General features: G+C 39.1%; 1 protein-coding gene across 2 annotated transcripts in view; it reads left to right on the top strand.

Annotated features, from left to right (window-relative positions):
* The window catches only part of LOC120531305 (collagen alpha-1(XXVI) chain), a 113,240-nt gene that overhangs the window by 87,949 nt on the left and 3,572 nt on the right, over nucleotides 1-21,719 (top strand). For both annotated transcript variants that reach the window (XM_039756588.1, XM_039756587.1), the window contains exons 7-10: nucleotides 1,979-2,110; nucleotides 18,538-18,630; nucleotides 19,045-19,133; nucleotides 20,876-20,917. In XM_039756588.1, coding sequence (XP_039612522.1) covers nucleotides 1,979-2,110; nucleotides 18,538-18,630; nucleotides 19,045-19,133; nucleotides 20,876-20,917 — 356 coding nt within the window. The remainder of the gene's footprint in view (nucleotides 1-1,978; nucleotides 2,111-18,537; nucleotides 18,631-19,044; nucleotides 19,134-20,875; nucleotides 20,918-21,719) is intronic.

Genomic DNA, 21,719 nt, shown 5'->3' with positions numbered 1-21,719 from the left:
TCCCAGGTGAACATGCAACTGGTGATACAATTAAAAACTAATTCTTAAGAGAATAAAGTAAAACCCCACATTTAAACAGGAGTTTATCTCAGTAGTGTGCATTGTAAGCTTACATTTGCAGACAGCTGTACTTCATATTGGACTTTCCATTGTTTTCAATTTGGACGTTTATTTGGGGTTTATTTAAGTTGCAATTTTTAGTTCCCAACTTTCTCTTAAGTAAACTAGACCTGTTTCAATTTTCCTATTTCTAAACCCTTCAAAACTTTGCAATTATACAAAGTTACAGATCAAAGTGTTGTTTAAATTTGATTGATTCCCATTATTCCTATTAAATACCTGTTACAATTCAAAACAATCCAGTTAACTGTACAGTTGAGTTTTGTAACAACCATCAATTGAAACCAGTGTCATTCAGTTAACTAATGCAGTATAACCTTAGGAAATCTCCCAGGCAAAGGCAGGTAACATAGCTATTACTACAGCATTGATTTCAGCTTTATGTAGCATTTTTCTGAGGGAGCAGGCTTAGGGCAATGCAAACATTTTTAAACTGTGCTAAATGCTTATATATGGCAATAGAACCAAACATTAAATGTATAGTAATTTGTATATACATGCAACTAGATTTATACATATAGGTATATTCTTAAGTTATGTTTGTAACAGCAGTTCATAATTGAAGAGAGGAAATTAGTTAATGCAAATCTTGCAGTTACCCTAAAGTTTTTTTCCCATAAATCAATGTATTCTAGGTCAAGTCCAGCTGAACATTTGCCCCCACACAGGTAGTCAGCAATGTGCTATGATGCGAGCTATTTTCTGTAATTGCAGAAATGTCATTTAGCATTATAGTGCTTTGTTAGTTCAAGAGGAGTTACTTGGTCATAGTTACCACGGTGTCTATACCAGAACATAGATAACAAAAGGATAATAAGAATTTTAACCTGTTCTCTAAATTAATTCCAGGTATTTCTTAGGACAGGGTTTAACCTTACATAACTGTATCCGCCATACAACCTTCAAATAGTATAAAAGAGACAAGGCACAGTGTGTATACTGTACACATTAAACACATAATGGGGCTTACAGCTTACCATTCAGACTGAATATCACCTTTTTTGTTAAAAAGATACCTGATAAACATACGTGTACCCACTTTCTTCTGCCTGTATCAGCTACCCAGAGACTACGTTTTTTAATGACTCATTAATTATTCTAGCTCTGTGCCAGGAAGGACACTGTTTGTGTTCAATATTCCAATATGTAATATGACAGGTCGCACTCCCTCTCAATGACCATTATTTAATAAGCTTTTTACTGTAAGAGTATTTGTTTCACAGTTCTGTTTCTTTGTGTTATTTTCACATCCCCATAACATTAATATGCAGCATAATAATACATTTAATTTCTACAGTATATACAGTATTATTAGTTCCTTTTCATTTCACTAATTGTGACATGCTGCATGTTTTCCCCACACATGGTGTACATTCTCTGTTGACCTATGTACTTAATGGTGCGTCTTTAGTTTTACAATTACCATGATTCCCATCATAACTGGAAATGGGCATTGTAGCAAGAACACCACAACACACATGACACGGTTCAACAATTTGCATTTGCCAAAAAATGAGTCTAGTGATTATTTTTCTGTTTTCACCTTTTTTTTGACAACTTTATTTAAACACAGAATTGCAGGTAAATTCTCTACGGGTGTGTGCTGGAATTCAGTCTAAACATATGTACGTTAATAGGCTTTAATAATGAGCATCAGAATTCAAAGAAGGTGGAAAATGCATGTATGAAAGCGAAGGTCTCTGATTTGCATACTTTGTCAACAAATTGATAAGAAATGAATTGATTACTACAAGTAAATTATAAGCATATACTATAAGGTCAAGAGGGAAGCTTCTGAAAAGCTGACCCTTTTTGTTTGTTCACTCTCTCTCTGTCTCACTCTCTTTTACCTTTATAGGACTTCCTGGAAAACCAGGAGCACCTGGGCCAAAGGGTTCGCAGGGGGAAATGGGACTTCCAGGACCCCCTGGACCACCAGGACCAGCAAGGACTTTTATTCCTCGAGGAGATGTTCCAGAATTTGGAGACAGTGAGTTTCAGTGAGAGAATGGATGCCCATTATATGTTTGTGTGTCAGTGTTACAAACAAATGTTTTCCTGGATGCCGGGTGTTGTAAAGAATATGAACTATACAGTACATTTTCATTATAGAAAATTGCAAAGCAATCTGTGCTTAACTTTGGGAAATAAAGTCAGATTTATAATAAAATATACTAGAGAGCCTCTGGCTAGTAGATCTTTAATGGAAAATCCAGATTGTGTTATTAGAAGAACAATGGTGGTTTTTTTTTTACATTTTATATTCACTATGTCTTTTAAATGCTCATTGAATCTGGCCACTGTTTGAGTGTAGTCACAAGCAGGTCTGCGGAGATTGTATCATGGAAGATGTTAAGAATGTGGTGTCAACTAGTGTCTTGTTTCTCATGTTAGCTTCCTGGAAGGTCAGTCTATAAACTAAACCATTGTACTGTCAAATTTCAGAGTATACTGAACATAATATTTTCCACTTTTATTAATATTAACATCATCATTGTTGAAGATTACATATTATTATAATGATGAATTTATTTCTGTAGCACACACAACACACTGAATGCAGAACAGTGTGCTTTATAAAAACACTAGCAAAATACCCGCGATTTGCAGCGGAGAAGTAGTGTGAGAAAGAAGTTATGAAAAAGCAAATGGAAACATTTTAAAAATAATGTAACATGATTGTCAATGTAATCGTTTTGGGACTGTTATGAGTGTTGCTGTCATCAAGGATTTGATTATCATTATTTCTTTCAATCAGGTTCGTATTTGGAGGATGTGTTGTGTTCAAGTTACATTCCGTGTTTGTCTAGTCTATCCCTGACCATCTCATCTTCGTTGTCAACTGTTGTAAAGATAACAGGTTTCATTCATCGAAGTGATCACTACCCAAATCGGTACTCGTGAATCTAAGATGTTTAACAGGCATTCCCGGTATTAACTTGTGGATTTGCCTGCGAATATTTAGCGGCAGCGTGTCTATGAACTTGTGGAATCATCTGTGAGTATTTAGTGACAGCGTCTCTATGAAGTTATGGATTTGCCTGCGAGTATTTAGCGGCAGCGTCTCTATTAAGTTGTGGATTTTTCTGCGAGTATTTGGCGGCAGCATCACGAAGTTGTTTTCGTCTAGCTTCATCAGAAAATGTACCATGACGTCTGACACGCCTCCTTTTTACTGTTTTCTCACAGCTTGGATTGCTGCTGTCATAATCGGTTTGAGTTTCATGGTTTGTTTCAATTACGGCAGTATTTGTAGGACTTGTGTTGAAGAGACATTCGGCGTCTGTCAAGCGTTGTAAGCATACAACTGGCTTCATCGATAACTTAGCATGCAGCTTTTGAGAGTTTAAACATTCATAAACATCAAAGTTTCCACTACTGAAATTGTCACCTGTGAATCTAAGATGTTTAAGAGGCATTGGCGGTTGTCAAAAGGTGTAAAATATTTGGCCATTTCGGTACACTTGAAAGCGACAACCGAACAATTCAGCGGCAGCCATCAACTCACATGCAGAACCATAGGTGAAGGGCTTAAGCATTTCACTCTTCTAGTGCTCCTGTGTAGTATAATTATCTCCTGTACCGTCATCAGTCCACACCTTGAATCTGTCCCAGTCATTCAATACATAAGACACAATGTTCCTCCGGATATCAAGATTGAGCCTGATATGGCCATTCAATATGTAACAAAGAGAATGGAAAAGATAGGTGCCATCTCCGGGCATGGAAACCACTCGGTAAGTGACAGTTCAGTGATCAATGGTGATCACCTCGATAGACATCTCACCACCCAAATCGCTACTCATGAATCTAAGATGTTTAACAGGCATTCCCAGTATTAACTTGTGGATTTGCCTGCGAATATTTAGCGATAGAGTCTCTATGAACTTGTGGATTAGCCCGCGAGTATTTAGCGGCAGCGTCTCTAGGAACTTGTGGATTTGCCTGTGAGTATTTAGCGACAGCGTGTCTATTAATTTGTGGATTTTTCTGTGAGTATTTGGCGGCAGCGTCACGAAGTTGTTTCCGTCTAGCTGCATCAGAAAATGTACCATGACATCTGACACGCCTCCTTTTTACTGTTTTCTCACAGCTTGGATTGCTGCTGACGGACGGCCTAATATGGGCAGGCAGTCAATTACGTGGGAGGCGTGGGGATGGGGGACGCAATATAGGCAGGCAGCCAACTACGTGGGAGGCGTGGTGATGGGGAACGCAACTCCGCCTCACACGGCGACCTAGCTGCAGGCTATGGACATATATATGTACGTAAGTAGATGACCGTTACGTGTAGAATTTCAAAATGAAACCTGCTTAACTTTTGTAAGTAACCTGTAAGGAATGAGCCTGCCAAATGTCAGCCTTCTACCTACACGGGAAGTTGAAGAATTAGTGATGAGTGAATGAGTCAGTCAGTCAGTCAGTGAGGGCTTTGCCTTTTATTAGTATAGATAATACCATTTACCTTAAAATATATATATAAAGTGTGAAGGCTAGGGAGTGCCAGTGAGCCCCAAACACACAAAACAGTCCAATAAAGAACAAGCACAAAACAAGTAATTTCTTCCCTCTACCGCACTGCCTTCCTTCCTCCCATCTATGACTCACCTGGACAAGGCAGCACAGTTCCTTTTATTGAGGACCCGGGAGTACTTCTGGTGCCAGGGCTTTTGCCTGTTTGAAGTACTTCCGGATCATATTGAACATGGAATGTAACTTCCTGCAGCGCCCTCTTGTGGCACCCATGGACCCCATTAGGGCTGTGTTACCAGACTAGATTTCCCAAGATGCCTACTGGTTTCCAGCTGGGCACTGATATCAAGTTCTGCAGCCATCTAGCATCCTAAAGGAATAAACCACCCTCAGTAACAGTCCTTCCCTGCCTTTCCCTTTTATCACAGTCAGGGAAGGTAACAACGGGAACACCTGTCCATCTGCCTGGGGTTTCCCATCCGGTTAAGAAATCTTCCTATCCTTCGTCTGGGATATCCGTCCATTCTTCTTGATAGTCTTGTTTGGGTACAGCAGCTTTCCCTGTCTCGACCGAGATGCCTGTCTGTCCACTTGGAGCCTCCTGTCTGGGTAAGGAACCTTCTCCTCTCCTGGTCAGGATGCCCATCCGTCCAATATGGTACTTACAAAAGTTAAAAACTGATGCTATTAAGATGCTAGCATCTTACTATTAATACTACTGCTAATATTAATAATGATAATAATAAATAGAAGCATTTTAAAAAAGTAGATAAATAAAATATACAGAGTAACTGAAAAGTTGTTTGAACCATTATCCACTTATCCCAAAGTGATAATGTGATATAGTCATATGTTTATTTTTTAACAATAGCCGAATATGGCCAAATGATATTGCAAAAGAGGAAAATAAAAGCTCCATGAATTCTAATTCTGGAGAAAATAATCCTTTGGGGACCCAAGGTTTTTAAAAGTTCAAAAATTAAAGTGGCTTTCCTGAGAATTCTACATTTGCATTATGCAAGTCAATATCCATCATGATATCATACTAATTTAGTGATGATTGAGTGTCTGCAGAAGCATTGCTCCTAAAGCAAATATTGCCACAGTAGGATCCTTAAAAAGGAAACGATAAAGAGACATTACATCCTTTTCAGATTACATATAGAGGGAGTTTTCCATGTCACAGTTAATGAAGTGCTTAGATTTCTAGTGTTGGGAATGTAATATTGAATCTGCATAAAGGTATTTGTGACTTGGTCTGTCATAGCACTCCATTAAGGATTGGTCCTTACCTTATGCCTGATACTTTTGGCGCGGGCTTTGGTCCCTCTTAATTGATTAATTAATAGATATAAACAGGTTCAGAAAACTAAATAATACACCAGCAATAAACTGGAGTGAGAAGTAAATGTTCTATGTCAGGTACTATTGAAGATTTATGCATTTTTTTACCCTGCTTGTATTTGTAGCTGGAAGTTCCTTTTGAATTGAGTTTGTAGGTTTGTTCAATTTTCATGCAAGTGTTCACCCACAATCCTGTGGCATGCTTTCTGGCTGATTAACAATGCTAAATTGACCTGGTATTCTTATATATGGTATATGAGGTTAAAGATGAGCATTCCCTGCAGTGTCCTGGCATTCTGCTCTGGCTTATTCATAACTTGTGCTCATAAATGTGTGAGTTATAAACCTTTTTACCCTGCTGCCTTGGTCCAGTTAAAGCAAATGTAAAAATGTATGAATGTTTTGATGGATAAAGAAAAAAACATACCTAATATGGCATTTGTTAATGAGCTCAACGTATATTACATCTTGGTTTTCATGGTCCTAAGTGACCATATTGGCATTCTTGGAGTTTTATTTGTTTATTAAAATGTACAAAAGTATGTTATCACTTTATTTATTTCAAAATCATAGGTTGGACATGCTGTCAGAAGGTAAATTTAGATAGTAGGCTTGTTTTTCAGTGTACCATACAATGGACAGGCATTTTGTCTTGCTGCTATCTTTTTACACCAAGACAGACTTGTGTTCACTACTCCTTGGTTTTTTTGTGTGTGTCAGGAATATCTGTCCTGGGTATGATTTTAAACTGTATCCAGCCCTGAAAGTGGCCCTCCAACTTGCAGGAAAAATTTGGGGGTTATTAGCAGGATTGGCACTTCAGCCACTGTAAAAACTTCAAGCAGCTCTGAAACGGTAGACAAGACTTCTTTATGCTCTCTGCAGGAGTTGCTTTGCTGCAGCCTCTCACAGAAAGGCAGCACACTTTATGAAGGGGGTGGGGGAAAGCCCTCGGGAGCCTCATCCCCGGAAGTGTCGAAACTGCTGGAGAGCCAATGGAGTCAGACCTGTTGGGGATCGGAGCTGATGCGGTGCCGAGGTGTCACCCACTGCACAGCAGCACTCGAGTTCCACTTTGAGGCAGCCCATCTGGGTAAGCGTGTGGAACATCTTGCCTCTCCAGCATGATGATCATCTTCCTCTGCTGTCAGAGAGCTTTGTAAACTCCATATTTCAGTGGTGACACTCTCTGAGGTGCGCAGACATGGGACTGGCCAGATCTCTGTAGGTGGGTACACTATTTATTGGTCTGGTCACTCTGATGGCTCTCAGGGAGTAGCTGTTGCTGTGGCGGATCGGCTTCTTTGTGTCCAATGTCACTCCTTTCAACAAGTGTATTATAAGACTCTGATTAAGACACTGTCTGGGTGCCTTGTCTGTTGTCTCAGCATATGCTCTGAAAATGGTGAGAGATGTATCAATGAGGGAGACATTTTATTCACAGCTGCACTCGCTGGTTGATGGGTGCCCACGAGGTGACACTCCTCTGGTCATGGGTGACTTCAATGCGGCCACTGCTACTGACAGGGCTGGGTATGAGACTTTTGCCAGTCCCCATGGGTCTGGCGATCGTGTTGAAAGTGGCTTCATGTTTCTTGACTTTGCAAAAGGTCAAGGGCGGTGGATTGCTGGATCCTGGTTCCACTGCACCGATCCACATCGTTGGATTTGATACTCCAGTACTTGTGGTGCAGTGAAGGAGATCATTCACATCCTTGTGAGCGGATGCTGCAGGCTTGTGCAGAACTGCAGGGTCTACAGAAGTGCCTAGTTTGTAAATTTTTACCACAGACTTGTTGTTTCTACTCTGAAGATCCAGTTTAGGTCCATTAGGCTACTACCTACTAGGAGAAAGAGGCTGAACCTGGCCAGACTCCCAAGATCAAGCTGTTTGCATGCAGTTTGTGTGAGGAACTTGCAGAACTGGGTGCGACTGCCAGTCCAAATGTGATGTGAGAGACCTTCCATGACAAGACCCTGAAGGTTGCTGACGGCTGTGTTGGTGTCACTAGTGTTCCCAGAAGGAGGTATTTCATCTCACAGGGCACCCTGGATATCATCAAGAGGAATTTCAGCACATGGTTTGATGGCAACTCCGGTCTGTACCAGGAACTGAGAAGTATGGCTGTGAGGGCTCTGAGGGCAGATAAGGAGGCATTTGTTAGAGAAATATGTGAGCAAGTGATACATCATCTATGGTGTAGTGACCCATGTCCGGCTTACAGAGGAATCAAAGCATTACACACATCCGAATCTGTCCCTTGGGATCTGCTGTAAGGGAGGGATGGAATGCTCCTTATGAATGACACTGAAGTTGTGACCTACTGGGCTGGCTACTTTGAGCTGCTGTTTAAAGCTGATCCTCTGGATAGGATATTGGATATTTCTCTACGTCCACAGTTCTTCAGGCCAATCCTCCAATTAGCTGTGAACTACCCAGTCTGTTTGAAATTGCACAGGTGGTGAACTAGCTGTAAGTAGGAAAGGCTGCAGGGAACTATGATATCTGGGGGTGAACTTCTTCAGGCTGGTGTTAAGGCTATCCTTTTGGCATTGCAAGCAACCTTTGCTTCCATCTGGAAGACTGGCATTATCCCAACTGACTTCAAAATGGGACTTGTTGTCCCTATCTGGAAAGGGAAGGTTGATCGTCTTGATTGCAGCATCTACAGGGGGATAATAATGTTCTCGTTGCCGGGTAAGGTCCTTGCTAGGGCCATCTTCAATAGGATTTGTGAAGACTTGCTCTCTTGCCTGCGACCAGAACAGTCTGGTTTTGCTCATAACAAATCTACCATTGCCCACATCCTGGCACTAGAGGGTTGTCATGGAGTGCAAACACAAATATCAGCAGAGTTTCTTTGGAGCCTTTGTCAACTTTCATAAAGCATTCGACTCAGTTGATTGAGCTGCCCTATGGGACATCCTGAGACTTTGTGGGATCCCCCCAAAATTGCTGGATATCACGGCTGACCTTTACACTGGTACTGTGAGTTCTGAGCAGATTAGAGACAGAACATATGTGTTCTTCCCAATTGATTTTGGAGTTTGTCAGAGTTTTGGGCAGGGTTGTAGGGTCCAGTGGCTGTGGGGCATCTGTTGGTGAAGAGAGATTCACTGATCCTGACTTTGCCAACGATGCTGTGATCTTCATGGAGCTAATAGAGGCTCTGATTGGGGCTCTTGAGAGAGGGAGTGAGGTGTCTGAGTGTGTGGGCTTGTGAGTGTCCTGGATAAAAACCAAAATCCAGGCATTTAAAGACCTCTTAGGCACAACCATCAGTAGTGTGTCTGTCTGCAGAGGGAATGTCAACCTCATCATTCATGTCTCTGGTGGCTCTTCCTATGAAGTCAGTAGATGGATTGGAGAGCATGGGGGTTATGAGGTCACTGGAAAGGGATGTGTGGTTCTCCTGATATCTCTACAAAAGGACAAGGACAAAGGGCCAAGTCTTTAGAGTCCTGGTGCTATCTGTTTTGCTATATGGTTTTGAGATATGGATGCTATGCATTAACCTGAGAAGAAGACTGACCTTCTTCACTACTGTGTCTCTTGACTTTGTTTTGAATGACCGGTAGCTAAAAGAGTCCCGAATGAGGCACATTACCTGCATTGTGAGGGAGCGTCAGTTGCGGTACTACAGACATGTGGCGCGATTCCACGAAGGTGATCCAGCTCACAGGATCCTCATTGCTGAGGACCTGACTGGCTGGACCTGACTGTGAGGGACACCCACGTAACACCTGGCTATGGCAGATAGATGGGCATTTCCAGACGGTGAGTCTGAACAATGTGTCTGCCTGGGGGGTTGCCAACCAGGATTCTGAGCGGTTTTATTGTGTGGTGGTTGCAGCAATGTGCTGTACCAGTGAATGCTTTCCAATCTGACCTGTTAGGTTTTCTTTGAACAATCAATCAATCAATCAATCAATCAATCAACATTTATTTATATAGCACATATTCATACAAAAAATGTAGCTCAAAGTGCTTTACAAAATGAATAGAGAAATAGAAGACACAATAAAAGATAAACATAAGTCAACATTAATTAACATAGAATAAGAGTAAGGTCCGATGGCCAGGGTGGACAGAAAAACAAAAAAACTCCAAAGGCTGGAGAAAAAAATAAAATCTGTAGGGGTTCCAGACCAAGAGACCGCCCAGTCCCCTCTGGGCAATCTACCTAACATAAATCAAACAGTCCTCTTTGTATTTAGGGTTTTCATCGAAGGACCTGATGTTTATGGAACATTCCATAAAGAACTCACTTTTTGATAAACAGCTACACATTTTCATATTTTATTGTTGTACCTAGATACACATTTTGCCCAGCCCATTATGGATGTAATGTAGGAAAGAATGGATAGAATAAGCAAGTCATTTTTTTGATTTCTAATTAGACACATAGTCCTTATAATGACCCCATACAAAGGACACTCAATGAATTGTCTTTTGATATGAAATGCTATACTTGTGGTATGTAATCCCAGTGTGGCCAGATAAATGTTAAATTGATACATTGAATTATAACAATTATTACTTAATTAAAGAATACAGGCCAAGTGTTGTCAGTTAAGTATGAAATATATGTCTTGAGTCATCCTTGTGAATGGTGGCCATCTGGCTCCAGTTCTTCCAGACAAATTACTGTTTTTTTGCTTCTTCACTCTCAAATGCACTGATTTATTGACTGGTTTCAGCAGGCTCCAGTGATGCCAAAAGATCTCCAATTTTTTAATTAGTGGGACCACCTATTACTCGTTGAACAAACTTTTAATTTCTATCTGTCTGTCTCCAGTTCAATTCTTTGCAAGCAAGAATATTCAATAGACTGTGTAACTTGACCAAAGAAGACAGATACATGTGTGTGCCATTACAAGAACATTGAAATGATACCCAGTAGCTTTATGAATTTCTTATTGAGTTATGTTTGAAAGTGAAAAATCACATCTTTATGGACCTTTTATTTAGGATAGATAAACTTCCATCCATCCATTATCCAACCCGCTGAATCCGAACACAGGGTCTGCTGGAGCCAATCCCAGCCAACACAGGGCACAAAGCAGGAACTAATCCTGGGCAGGGTGCCAACCCACTGCAGGACACACACAAACACACCCACACACCAAGCACACACTAGGGGCAATTTAGAGTCGCCAATCCACCTAACCTGCATGTCTTTGGATTGTGGGAGGAAACCGGAGCGCCGGTGGAAACCCACGCAGACATGGGGAGAACATGCAAACTCCACGCAGGGAGGACCCAGGAAGCAAACCCGGGTCTCCTAACTGCGAGGCAGCAGCGCTACCACTGCGCCACCGTGCTGCCCGGATAGATAAACTTGCTTAAGCAAATATCAACAATTTGGCAGAATGATGTGAATAAAAAACAGAGATTAACCTTAAACGGTAACACTGGGGCTAAAATGTCTCCTTACATTTAGGGTTGTTACAAACAGAAGAGTGCTGGAGTCAGATTTAGATGCACATGTACAGCAGCACACCATTTACTGTTTGACCTGTATTTATTCCCCTGTACTTGAACCAGCAGCAGGTTGTCACTAGAGGGAGGCAGAGGTTTAGTTATTTCATTTGGACAAAGATTTTGGCAATGTGAGTTCAATTAGTTTCCTGGCTTTGTTAGACTTTCTGTTCTTGCTGATGTCAGAGAGCTATAATTCAAAGCCAATTTGTAACCTGTCAGCACTTCACTTAGTTGCTGGCAGTCAAACCGGTCATCTTAGCCAAAAACCTGCTTAGTAAGAAGGAGACAATATTCAAAATAAAATGGAGAAAATAATAATAATAAATATGAACTGTAGCTACCACTGGCTGAAATAATGTATTTTTTTACCCAGTGCCAGAATGGAAAAATTGGTTCCAGAAGCATGTGTCCCACAGGTGATTCTGCAGATTTTTGAGGTTAGTTGTCTGGAGGTTAATCATAATCAGATTTTTGGTGTAAATGCTAATATAGAATGCCTTGATATCCCAGCAAAATTAGCATTTCCCCATAGAAAAATGACTTGCAACATTAACAATGCATGCTCTTATAGAGTCTTTGTTTGACTTATAAGCTGCTGTACAAGCTTCTTACTGGACTCCATCTGAAGTGCGAATCATCTGCCTATTTCTTCATTTACTTATAGGTTCTTACCCAAGTGACAGCTTTGCTTGCACAGTGTTGTCCTCAGCATGACTGCTGTTATTGCAGTCCTAAATTACTAGAATTATCTTCTTCATCACCATCATCATTTAAGAAGGGCAACTTTTAGAGAGGTTACAGTTTCTTCTACATGAAACATCTATGTTTTTCTTAATCATCTGATTATAGCTTGACAAATTGTCAAGGTTATTTCTCACTTTCACATAAACTTTGCTACCAGAAAAAGGAAACAATATAATTCTATTTTTTTTTTCATTTGTGAAGCTCTTGTCAGTGTTCTCCATGAATCAAGTGTCATGTTAACAAGTCTTACATTTTTGCACAAGACAGACTGAGGCTACAATTGTAGGACTAGCTCTGTTATGGCTCAAATATATCTGAAATGGGCCAGAGTATGCTGCAATTATAAAAATGAGCTAAAATGTTTATACATCATTATCCCTAAAAAATGAACTTGAAGCCAAACAGAAATATTAATCAGTCAGACTACTGATTGATTTAGGGAACGTTCCAGAAGTCCCCAACATTACTGCATTTTTCTGATTCTATGATGCTCTCATCTTTCTTGTCCAAACTAACACTGAGGGTAAATTTAATAGCTGCCTACTTAATTGGGGAGTTGTCTTCAGTTTTGATTAATTTTATCATTTAAATGTATTTAAGTGTTTTACTGTTTACTGAAGATCAACTCAGAGAACATTCACATATTCATAAATATAAAATAGTAAAAATACACACCCCTACATCACTGGCATTCATAAGGGCACATTTAAAATAAATAAAAGCAAAAAGATTATGCAATGAGAAAGAATTTAGTGGTGTGGTGTATGTGTTTATTTGACCAAATAAAATGGCTCATTTAAATATAAGTAGAAAAATAATAAAAGGACTGCAAAAATTAAAAAGTAAACTAAACTAATCGAAAGTACAGTCCAACAGTATTTCCTGGAAAACTACAATATATTTAATCTAAAGTGTTTGTGAGTTGGCCTTAAATGTATATGTTGATAACAGGTTTGAGTTAAGTGAGGCTTTATATTTAAAACAGGCGATAGCTGCTAAATAACAGTTTGGAAGGGGAAATACACCCATAGGGTTTTCCTCAAGACCAGGGGCCTCATGTATAAACGGTGCGTACGCACAGAAATGTTGCATAAGAACGTTTGCACATTCAAATCACGATGTATAAAACCTAAACTTGCCGTAAAGCCACGCACTTTTCCACGGTACCTCATAACCTGTCATACACAAGTTCTCCGCTCCGTTTTGCAGACTGACGGCACCCAGCGTCAAAGCAGTGCTACTGTTCCTGTGTGGTTTATCTTTCTGTTTCAGATCCACATTACTGACGCGGCTTTATACTGTAAATGCACTGAAATTAAGCGCATATTGTTTAATAGTTTAATGCATGTGATTGTAATTAACCAGTAACAATATAATGATCCACAGAATGGTCAAACTATTCTAAATACCATAGCTGCTTTAGCGTTGTTACTCTCACTGCACCTGTTAGGGGTTGCCATAGCGCATCATATTTTTCCATATTACTCTCGCTGCACCACTTGGAGCAGCTGATTGGAAAGAGAATTATCGGTATACAGCATCAAGCACACGCTGCCTCAGCCATGCTTCCTATTTGAACTGCTTCTCACACGGCAAACACTTCAAAACCTTTACTGTACGGACCTCGCGGTTCAGAAACAGTTTCATCCCACGAGCTCTAAACGCAATCAATCATTCCATCAACTGCTCCTTGTAGAACTGTTTGTACTTATAAGTACAACTACCTCACTGTAAACTTGTGATACAGTTATAATATTCCACAACCTGAGCCACTTTATAAAGCGCGTATTTACATATGATGACAATATCATTTTTAAGATGAAATGCAGCAAAATATGTTTATTATATTATACAGATAAAATGTTAACTTTGTTTAAATAATATATATTGTTAATAATTAAAGGACACGGTGTCGCTACGCTAGCAAGGATCTGCCGCTCCGTTCACGGATTGTTCCTGCCTTGCACTGTATGCTTCACTGGGACTGGCGTGGATAGAATAATTAAACATGTACTACGAAGATATTTCAATGTTCCTTAAAAGTTTTGAAGAATCAACGTTATAAGCTTACAGATGGCTTAACGTCTACTACACAGCTGATTGTGTGGCGATTGGGTATTTGGAGAAAGAAAAGGAAGGACAGGAATTGGAGGTTAGTACGTTTGAAAGAGACAGTACTGCTGCAATAAATTATTTTATTGAAGGTCGCGCACAATCACTGCGCCACCATGTTCCCATGTTTAATAACATGCTTTAACTTCTATCATCATGAAAATGATATCATGTACACATCTCAGTATTTTAGTTATTCAGAGAGCTGTAATATCATGAATGTTATGGATTCTGTGTCCTGTCGGAGGTAGAGAAAGCCGGTTTAAGAAGCCTTTTCACGGCAACTTTGATATGCAACTCTTTTTTTATTTCGGGCACTGTGCGACTTTGTGAACTTGAGCTTTCAAGTTTCTCCAGCACTCTGTCACTCGATCAACTTCCTTTTGTTGTTTATACCACTGTTGAAACCAACAAATAGTACATTTTTCCTTGCCTCCACTTGGTATGCACTGAAATTGTTCTATTTTCCCATTGTCTTTTCACAGAACGCTGAGCTTAAGGGCTATTAATATTGATTTACATATTCAAAGAGGTGTAATTCTGGGAGGAGTTGGGGTGGGACAGCAGGCACGTGCGTTACTTTTCACACTGATCAGGATTTGTGTAGCGGAAGAACGTGGAAGTTGGAGTACGCACAGATTCCTGCATCTGGATTTTTCTGTGCGTAAACACATTCCGGCTTTTGTGCTCACGTCAATTTATAGTGCGAATTCTACGCACAGCATTATGCATCAGTTGGAGAACGACAGAGACCAACAATAAGCTGAAAACTCAAGGTTGCTTGCTGGCAAAATTGAAATTGTGCAAAAAACATAATACTGTAGAATTTTGGACCTAATTGAAGACAAAAATTATATCACAATTTAGTCCTGCTTCTGAAACTTAAATATTACTAAGAACACACACCCAATATGTTGCATGTAAAACATAAATACAATTAAAATGTTATGTAGAATGAAATTGGACATTCAGTGCTTACGTATCACATATCCTATTGTAAATGCTTTAATTTTCGTTAGTGCTAACTCAATTTTTCTTTTTGTAAAAACTTGATTGCTTTGTATGGATTGCAATAAATTTTTCGTTAGTGCGCAGTATATAACAAATCAAACTTTCACCCCTAGGTAATTTTCAGTTAAGGCGTAAATCTTTGAAGTATATGGGAACAATTAAATGAGCAAAAATCATGAATTGGTGAGCCCAGGAACTTATTTCAATATCTTTCTTTCAGGTGTTTATATGTAAAGATAAATTGTACACAAACACTGGTGTTCTTTCGCCAACTACCCTGTCACACTGGGGTTACTAAAACCAGTTTTTCATTGTGCTGATGTTATTCAGTGCACAGCACACTAATAAAGGATGGCACTTTGACCCCAAGTTTAATCCTTTATTCAGTTACTGGCTGTGAGGACTTAGCAAGCTCTTACTGAGTCTGTTTGGATGTTCCATGTACATTATGGATTCTGGCCACATCACACAGATGTGTTACTAGATTATGGAATTTTAAAACTATGAGTGTATATTGTGATAATATGATGTGATAGAATCCAGCACCCTTCTTCCTGCTTGATTAAGCTGGTTATAAATCAAAACTTAATTTGCAAATCATAACATTCATCATTGATTTGCCAAACAGGTAAAAGTTGCTTTGTAGGCACACAATACATCACTGTAGAAGAGCTGTCATTATGTCAGTACTCTTTACAAGTCTTTATTTGAAACATTTAGATAGATAGATAGATAGATACTTTATTAATCCCAAGGGGAAATTCACATAATCCAGCAGCAGTATACTGATACAAAGAAACAATATTAAATTAAATAGTAATAAAAATGAAAAGAATTAAAATAAAATTAATGTTCGCATTTACTCCCCCGGGTGGAATTGAAGAGTCGCGTAGTGTGGGGGAGGAACGATCTCCTCAGTCTGTCAGTGGAACAGGACAGTGACAAAAGTCTGTCACTGAAGCTACTCCTCTGTCTGGAGATGACACTGTTAAGTGGATGCAGTGGATTATTCATGATTGACAGGAGTTTGCTTAGTGCCCGTCGCTCTGCCACAGATGTTAAACTGTCCAACTTTAATCCTACAATGGAGCCTGCCTTCTTAACAAGTTTGTCCAGGCGTGAGGCGTCTTTCATCTTTATGCTGCCACATTTATTTTTGGTTTGCAGTGTTTTACAATTTCCAACATCATTATACAATAAAAAGACTGTGTTTTGGTATAGAGCTTGTACTTCAATTGCAACTTTCAGCTCCCAGAGTGACTATAAGCTACAGGTGCTGGCTCCACTATCTGAATAAACTTCTTACATGTGCTTAATAAAGTGGTTACATTTTATTTTCAGCAATAAAAGTATTTCATTAACCTTATATAAACTAAAATACACCTCAAAGCTAAGAAATAGAGACTGCAGACATTTAATGTCACCCCTGTATTAAACACACACCAGGGTTTGTGTTTGGAACTAGAATTGCAAGGGGAAAAATGACAATGGTAGTGGTGATTTTTTTTTTTTTTTTCATTTTCAAATTCTGATATCAATAAAATAACCTTCTCAAACTGACTTAATTCAGTTCATGGTCATGGTAGGCTAGAGTCTGTCCCTGCTACGCTGGGCACTGGAAAGGATGCAATCATGGACCTAGTTTCAGTCCATCACAGTACCTACTCACACAAACACACACACCAATTGAATACACAAACACCTTAGGCAGGATTCAAACCCAGGATGCTGGATCTGGTACTGGTAGCACATGTCTAGCCCCTTAAAGCAGATGCAGACAGGGACCAGCCCAATGCCTTGTCCTCTTGAATTGTTCATTTCAGGATGTTGCAGATGTAATGCATATTGTGAGCTCAGTTTTCTGCTTGTGGCCAAAAGTGTGGTTCATTCAGAAACTGGTCAGTTTTTTCTGAAACAGAAACTTGAGCTAAACACACAGCTATTTCATTTGTAATGTATCAAGTAGTGCCATAAAAGAGTGATTATCAGTTTCAAATCTTCATTTTTCAATAATAAATATACCTGTATACTTCTCGATGCAAACTATAATTTTTTTCACTGTTGACAGTTGTGTGAAAAGAATGAACATTTGTGTTTAAAATTCAGTCTAAGGTTATCAATGTGTAAAGTTTATTAAAATGGTTACTTGAAAATTTAGAAATGAAGGTATACATTAATTATGCCATAGCACATTATTTAGTGGCTTTATTGTAGAAACTCAGTTAGGTGGCCCCTTCTGCAAAGTATTGGCACTGTCAGAGGCTGTGAAACATACGCCTGACAAAAATAAGAAGGTAAAAGTATGGGTACCGCTATGACCATTTTGATGTCAACACATTGTAGACTTTTTTATGTTATATCATGTTTAAATCCAAAAAAGAATGTAGCACTGAAGTAGATATTCAATTGATTTCTATAAAATATTCCATTACAAATATGACTTTCAATTGCTGTCATCTGTTCAGGACTGGCTGTTGGCTTGCACTTGATATCACAGGTATAGACTCTGGCTCTGCATGTATCTAAAACTGGAAGGGCAGACATTGCTCATTAAAGTACTTCTACTCTATGAATCTCAGGCAAAGTTTCAGTCCCTAGTCAACCTTAATAGCATGTTTTCAGACTGTAGGAAGAAACCAATATGAGGCTAGAGTAGAAGATGTAGAATCAACATAGAATAAACCACAGTCAGCATTTGAGCCTGAGGTTAAATTTCGGTTACTCCATTTCATTTGGTTAATTGAAGAGGATAACCCTTCCATCAGGTATACCCTCTGACTGGCCTGCCGTAACCCTGGTTTGCTGAACAATTGATCAAATGAGAGTGTCCACATCATTGTTACTGTAAAGGTGTAGGGATAAAAGAGGGCTCAAGCAGTGGGAACCACTGATTCAATCCAAAAAGATAGTGTTTGTATTGATCTTTATCATACCATTACTTAGGAGATGAAACTTGGAAGGTGTCTCCCGAGTGAGAATATTAGTCTACCTCAGATTGTAATTGAGTGTCCATGTAACCAACATTCACACTTGAAATGGGACATAAAGCAGTAGATTTTACCTTTAAAGAATGTGACGGTGACCTAAATATTGGGGTTTCATGTGTTGGAAGCATGTGTTATCCTCAGATTATAGGATTTGTATGAATGTTGAAACATTAATAATGAAAGAGATGGCTTCACATCAGTATTTTTCTATTAGTTTCTCATACTATTCAACTTAAGAGTTCTTTTATGTCCCTTATGCAGATGCAGAGTCTCTCTTTCCTCCTCCAGAGGTGCACACGCCACAAAAAGAGATATCTGGACAAAGAGGTATCCCTGGGCCTGTAGGTCCTCCAGGTGAGCCATAAGATTTCTTTGTTGGGTCTCCATACATCAGTGAATGAGGCTAGATGCCTAGTGTGTAGGCTGTTAGCAACTCTAAACTGCTTTAGACACCTGCAATTGTGTAAGTTAAGTAGTAGTGATTATGGATTAAAATAAATATACAGGAGTCAAAGCTGGTGCTTCGTCCTAAAGTGTTTGCATTTTTGATTTCTCTCTGTAAGCACATTTTTCACCTTGCTAGTATTATGCATTCTATTTGAAAAAAAAAGAGTTTGTTGGTGTATTTTCTCTTAGCTTAAAAACCACAAAAAGGCCTGATAACAGGTCCTTACGATTAAAAACAGATGAGTAGATGTAGGGATGGATTACAAGTCATTTCTGAATTATAAGAGGATGAAGATCAAATTTTATTTTTATTTCAATCAGGCCCTCCTGGACCCCCAGGGCCACCTGGCCCCCCTGGACCTTCAGGGCCTGTGAGCCTTCCTGGGAACTCAGAGAATCTGGGGCATGAAGTGAGTACAAGTAATCTGAGCTCTGCAATATAACGCATAAGGGGTTTGTGTGATCAGATTTCTGTAGATAATCGCTAGGATGTTGTTTCCAGGAAAATCAGTGCATGCCAAGAGAGTGATGACTTTAGAAACTGCCTTAGCAAATATAGTGCCCATTCATTTTTAAAAGAGGGATTGCCAGAGGAGCTTTTTATTATAAGAGTACTGAGGGGACCTCATCAAGTTCAGTCTGACTGTAAAGGTTACATTTATTGTCACATGTACTTATTGGGGAGCCTAGTCTTTATTGGATGGATTGTTACAATGGATACCTTGCATATACTGCCCATAATAAGCACCTAATTATTGAATATCAATCATATACAGCTCTCTGGCAAATTCATAAGTACACACCAGATGTGGAGGAATATCAACAACAACATCATTCATTGATATAGCACATTTTTATACAAATGATGTAGCTCAAAGTGGTTTACATGACAAAATAAATAAGACAATAAAATTAGGGAACACTAATTAACATAAAATAAAAGTAAGGTCCGATGGCCAGGGAAAACAGAAGAAATAAAAAAAACTCCAAGCAGTTGGAGAAAAAAAATAAAATCTGCAGGGGTTCCAGGCCACGAGACCACCCAGCACCCTCTAGGCATTCTACCTAACATAAATGACCTCAATCAGTCCTCATGGTATTCAGGGTTCTTCTCATGGAAGAACTTGATGATGGCGGTCATGTGGATTTCTGGCCTTTAATCCATCAACTTAGGGACATCACGGTGCTTTGATCAGGTGGTGGTTTAGCAGGTCGCCACCACATAAAACCAGAAAAAGAACACAAGAGAGAGTAGGGGTTAGTATGGATTTTGGAGCCACCATGAATGATAATGATGATTAATTGAATATTACAGAGCATCAGGATTAAGTTAAAGTGAAGCAATGAGAAAGCCATGTTAAAGTAATGTGTTTTCAGCAGTTTTTTAAAGTGCTCCACTGTATTAGCCTGGCAAGTTCCTATTGGCAAGCTATTCCAGATTTTAGGTTCATAACAGCAGAAGGCCACCTCGCCACTTCCTTTAAGCTTACCTCTTGGAATTATTAGCAGACACTCAATTGAAGATCTAAGGTTACGATTTGGAGTGTAAGGTGTCAGACATCCTGAAATATAAGATAGAGCGAGGTTATTTAAGGCTTTATAAACCATAAGCAGTATTTTAAAGTCAATTCTAAATGGTAACGGTAACCAGTGTAGTGACATCAGAACTGGTGAGATGTGTTCAGATTTTCTTTTCCGAGTTAAGATTCTAGCAGCTGCATTCTGCACTTGTTGTAATCGATTGACGTCTTTTTTGGGTAGTCCTGAGAGGAGTGCGTTACAGTAATCTAGTGAACTAAAAACAAAAACGTGAACTACTTTCTCAGCAACTTGAAATGTTATAAGAGGTCTAACTTTTGCTATATTTCTTAAGTGAATAAATGCTGTCCTAGTAATCTAATTAATATGTGATTTAAAGTTCAGGTCAGAGTCAATAGTTACCCCTAAATTCTTTACTTCCATCTTGACTTTTAATCCTAATGCATCAAGTTTATTTCTAATGACCTCATATCCATTTTGCCAATCACTAAAATTTCTGTTTCAAGAAACGGCTTATCTTCAACATGGCTTTTTTCTCTTATGTATATGACTGCATAAAGTGTGTATTTGTGTGGTTGTGCGTATCCTTGATTTGTCTGTTCTTGTATTATAGGCTGATAGGCTTCGTGGTCCCAAGGGTGAAAAAGGGGACAGGGTGAGTAAAGCTAAGCTGATTTTCTTCAGGAAAAAAATAGTTACAACATTTCCTAACTATATCCCACAGGAAAATAGAATTGGTTTCTAAGAAAGCACTGATGCAAAACCATAATTAGCTATTGCAATCATTATGCATTTGTAAGTAAGATCATTGGGCAGAAAATGTAATGAGAATCAGAACATAGCATCTGCTCAGCATCTGGACAGAGTTAATTTTAAGATGGACTCTATATTGACTGCTTATGTTGACTTACGAGATTGGCCAATGTAGAGCTCATGGTCGTCTTTTAATCCACTTCAAAGTTTCTTTTCCACTTGCGTGTTTTTGTAGTGTTCTGCTGTTTTAGTGACACTCACTCTGGAAGTTTGCCTTCCATTCTCAGTGAAGAAAGAAAGGTCCCTATTGGTTACTTTAAGTCAGCCTTGTGTTTACATGCAATGTAACATAATAATTTAACGAAAAGAAAGCAACTTAATCTGATTGAAAATATTTTTGAGGACTTAAATCAAAGCATTTGTTAAATAAATATATTTCACATTCTGTAGCCAAGTTAGATTTTTTGAAAAGCTGATTAAATGAAATTAGTTAACATTATTCAAGAGTAGCATCCTTTCTGCTACAGGTGGTGTTCCCATTGACATCTAAGGAAAGAATCATTGGCTCATTCAAGAACATACTGTGAAGGACATTGTGTTCAAATGCTTGTATTCCTGGTGGATTAATACATTGTATACATTTTCTGAATGCATGCACCTCAGATATCACTTTAGGAGCTCTGCCTGTGTGGTGCACATAGAGG

Source organism: Polypterus senegalus, chromosome 6 (assembly GCF_016835505.1).
Source record: "Polypterus senegalus isolate Bchr_013 chromosome 6, ASM1683550v1, whole genome shotgun sequence".
Lineage (NCBI taxonomy): Eukaryota > Metazoa > Chordata > Cladistia > Polypteriformes > Polypteridae > Polypterus > Polypterus senegalus.
This window is presented reverse-complemented; position numbering and strand designations above follow the sequence as displayed.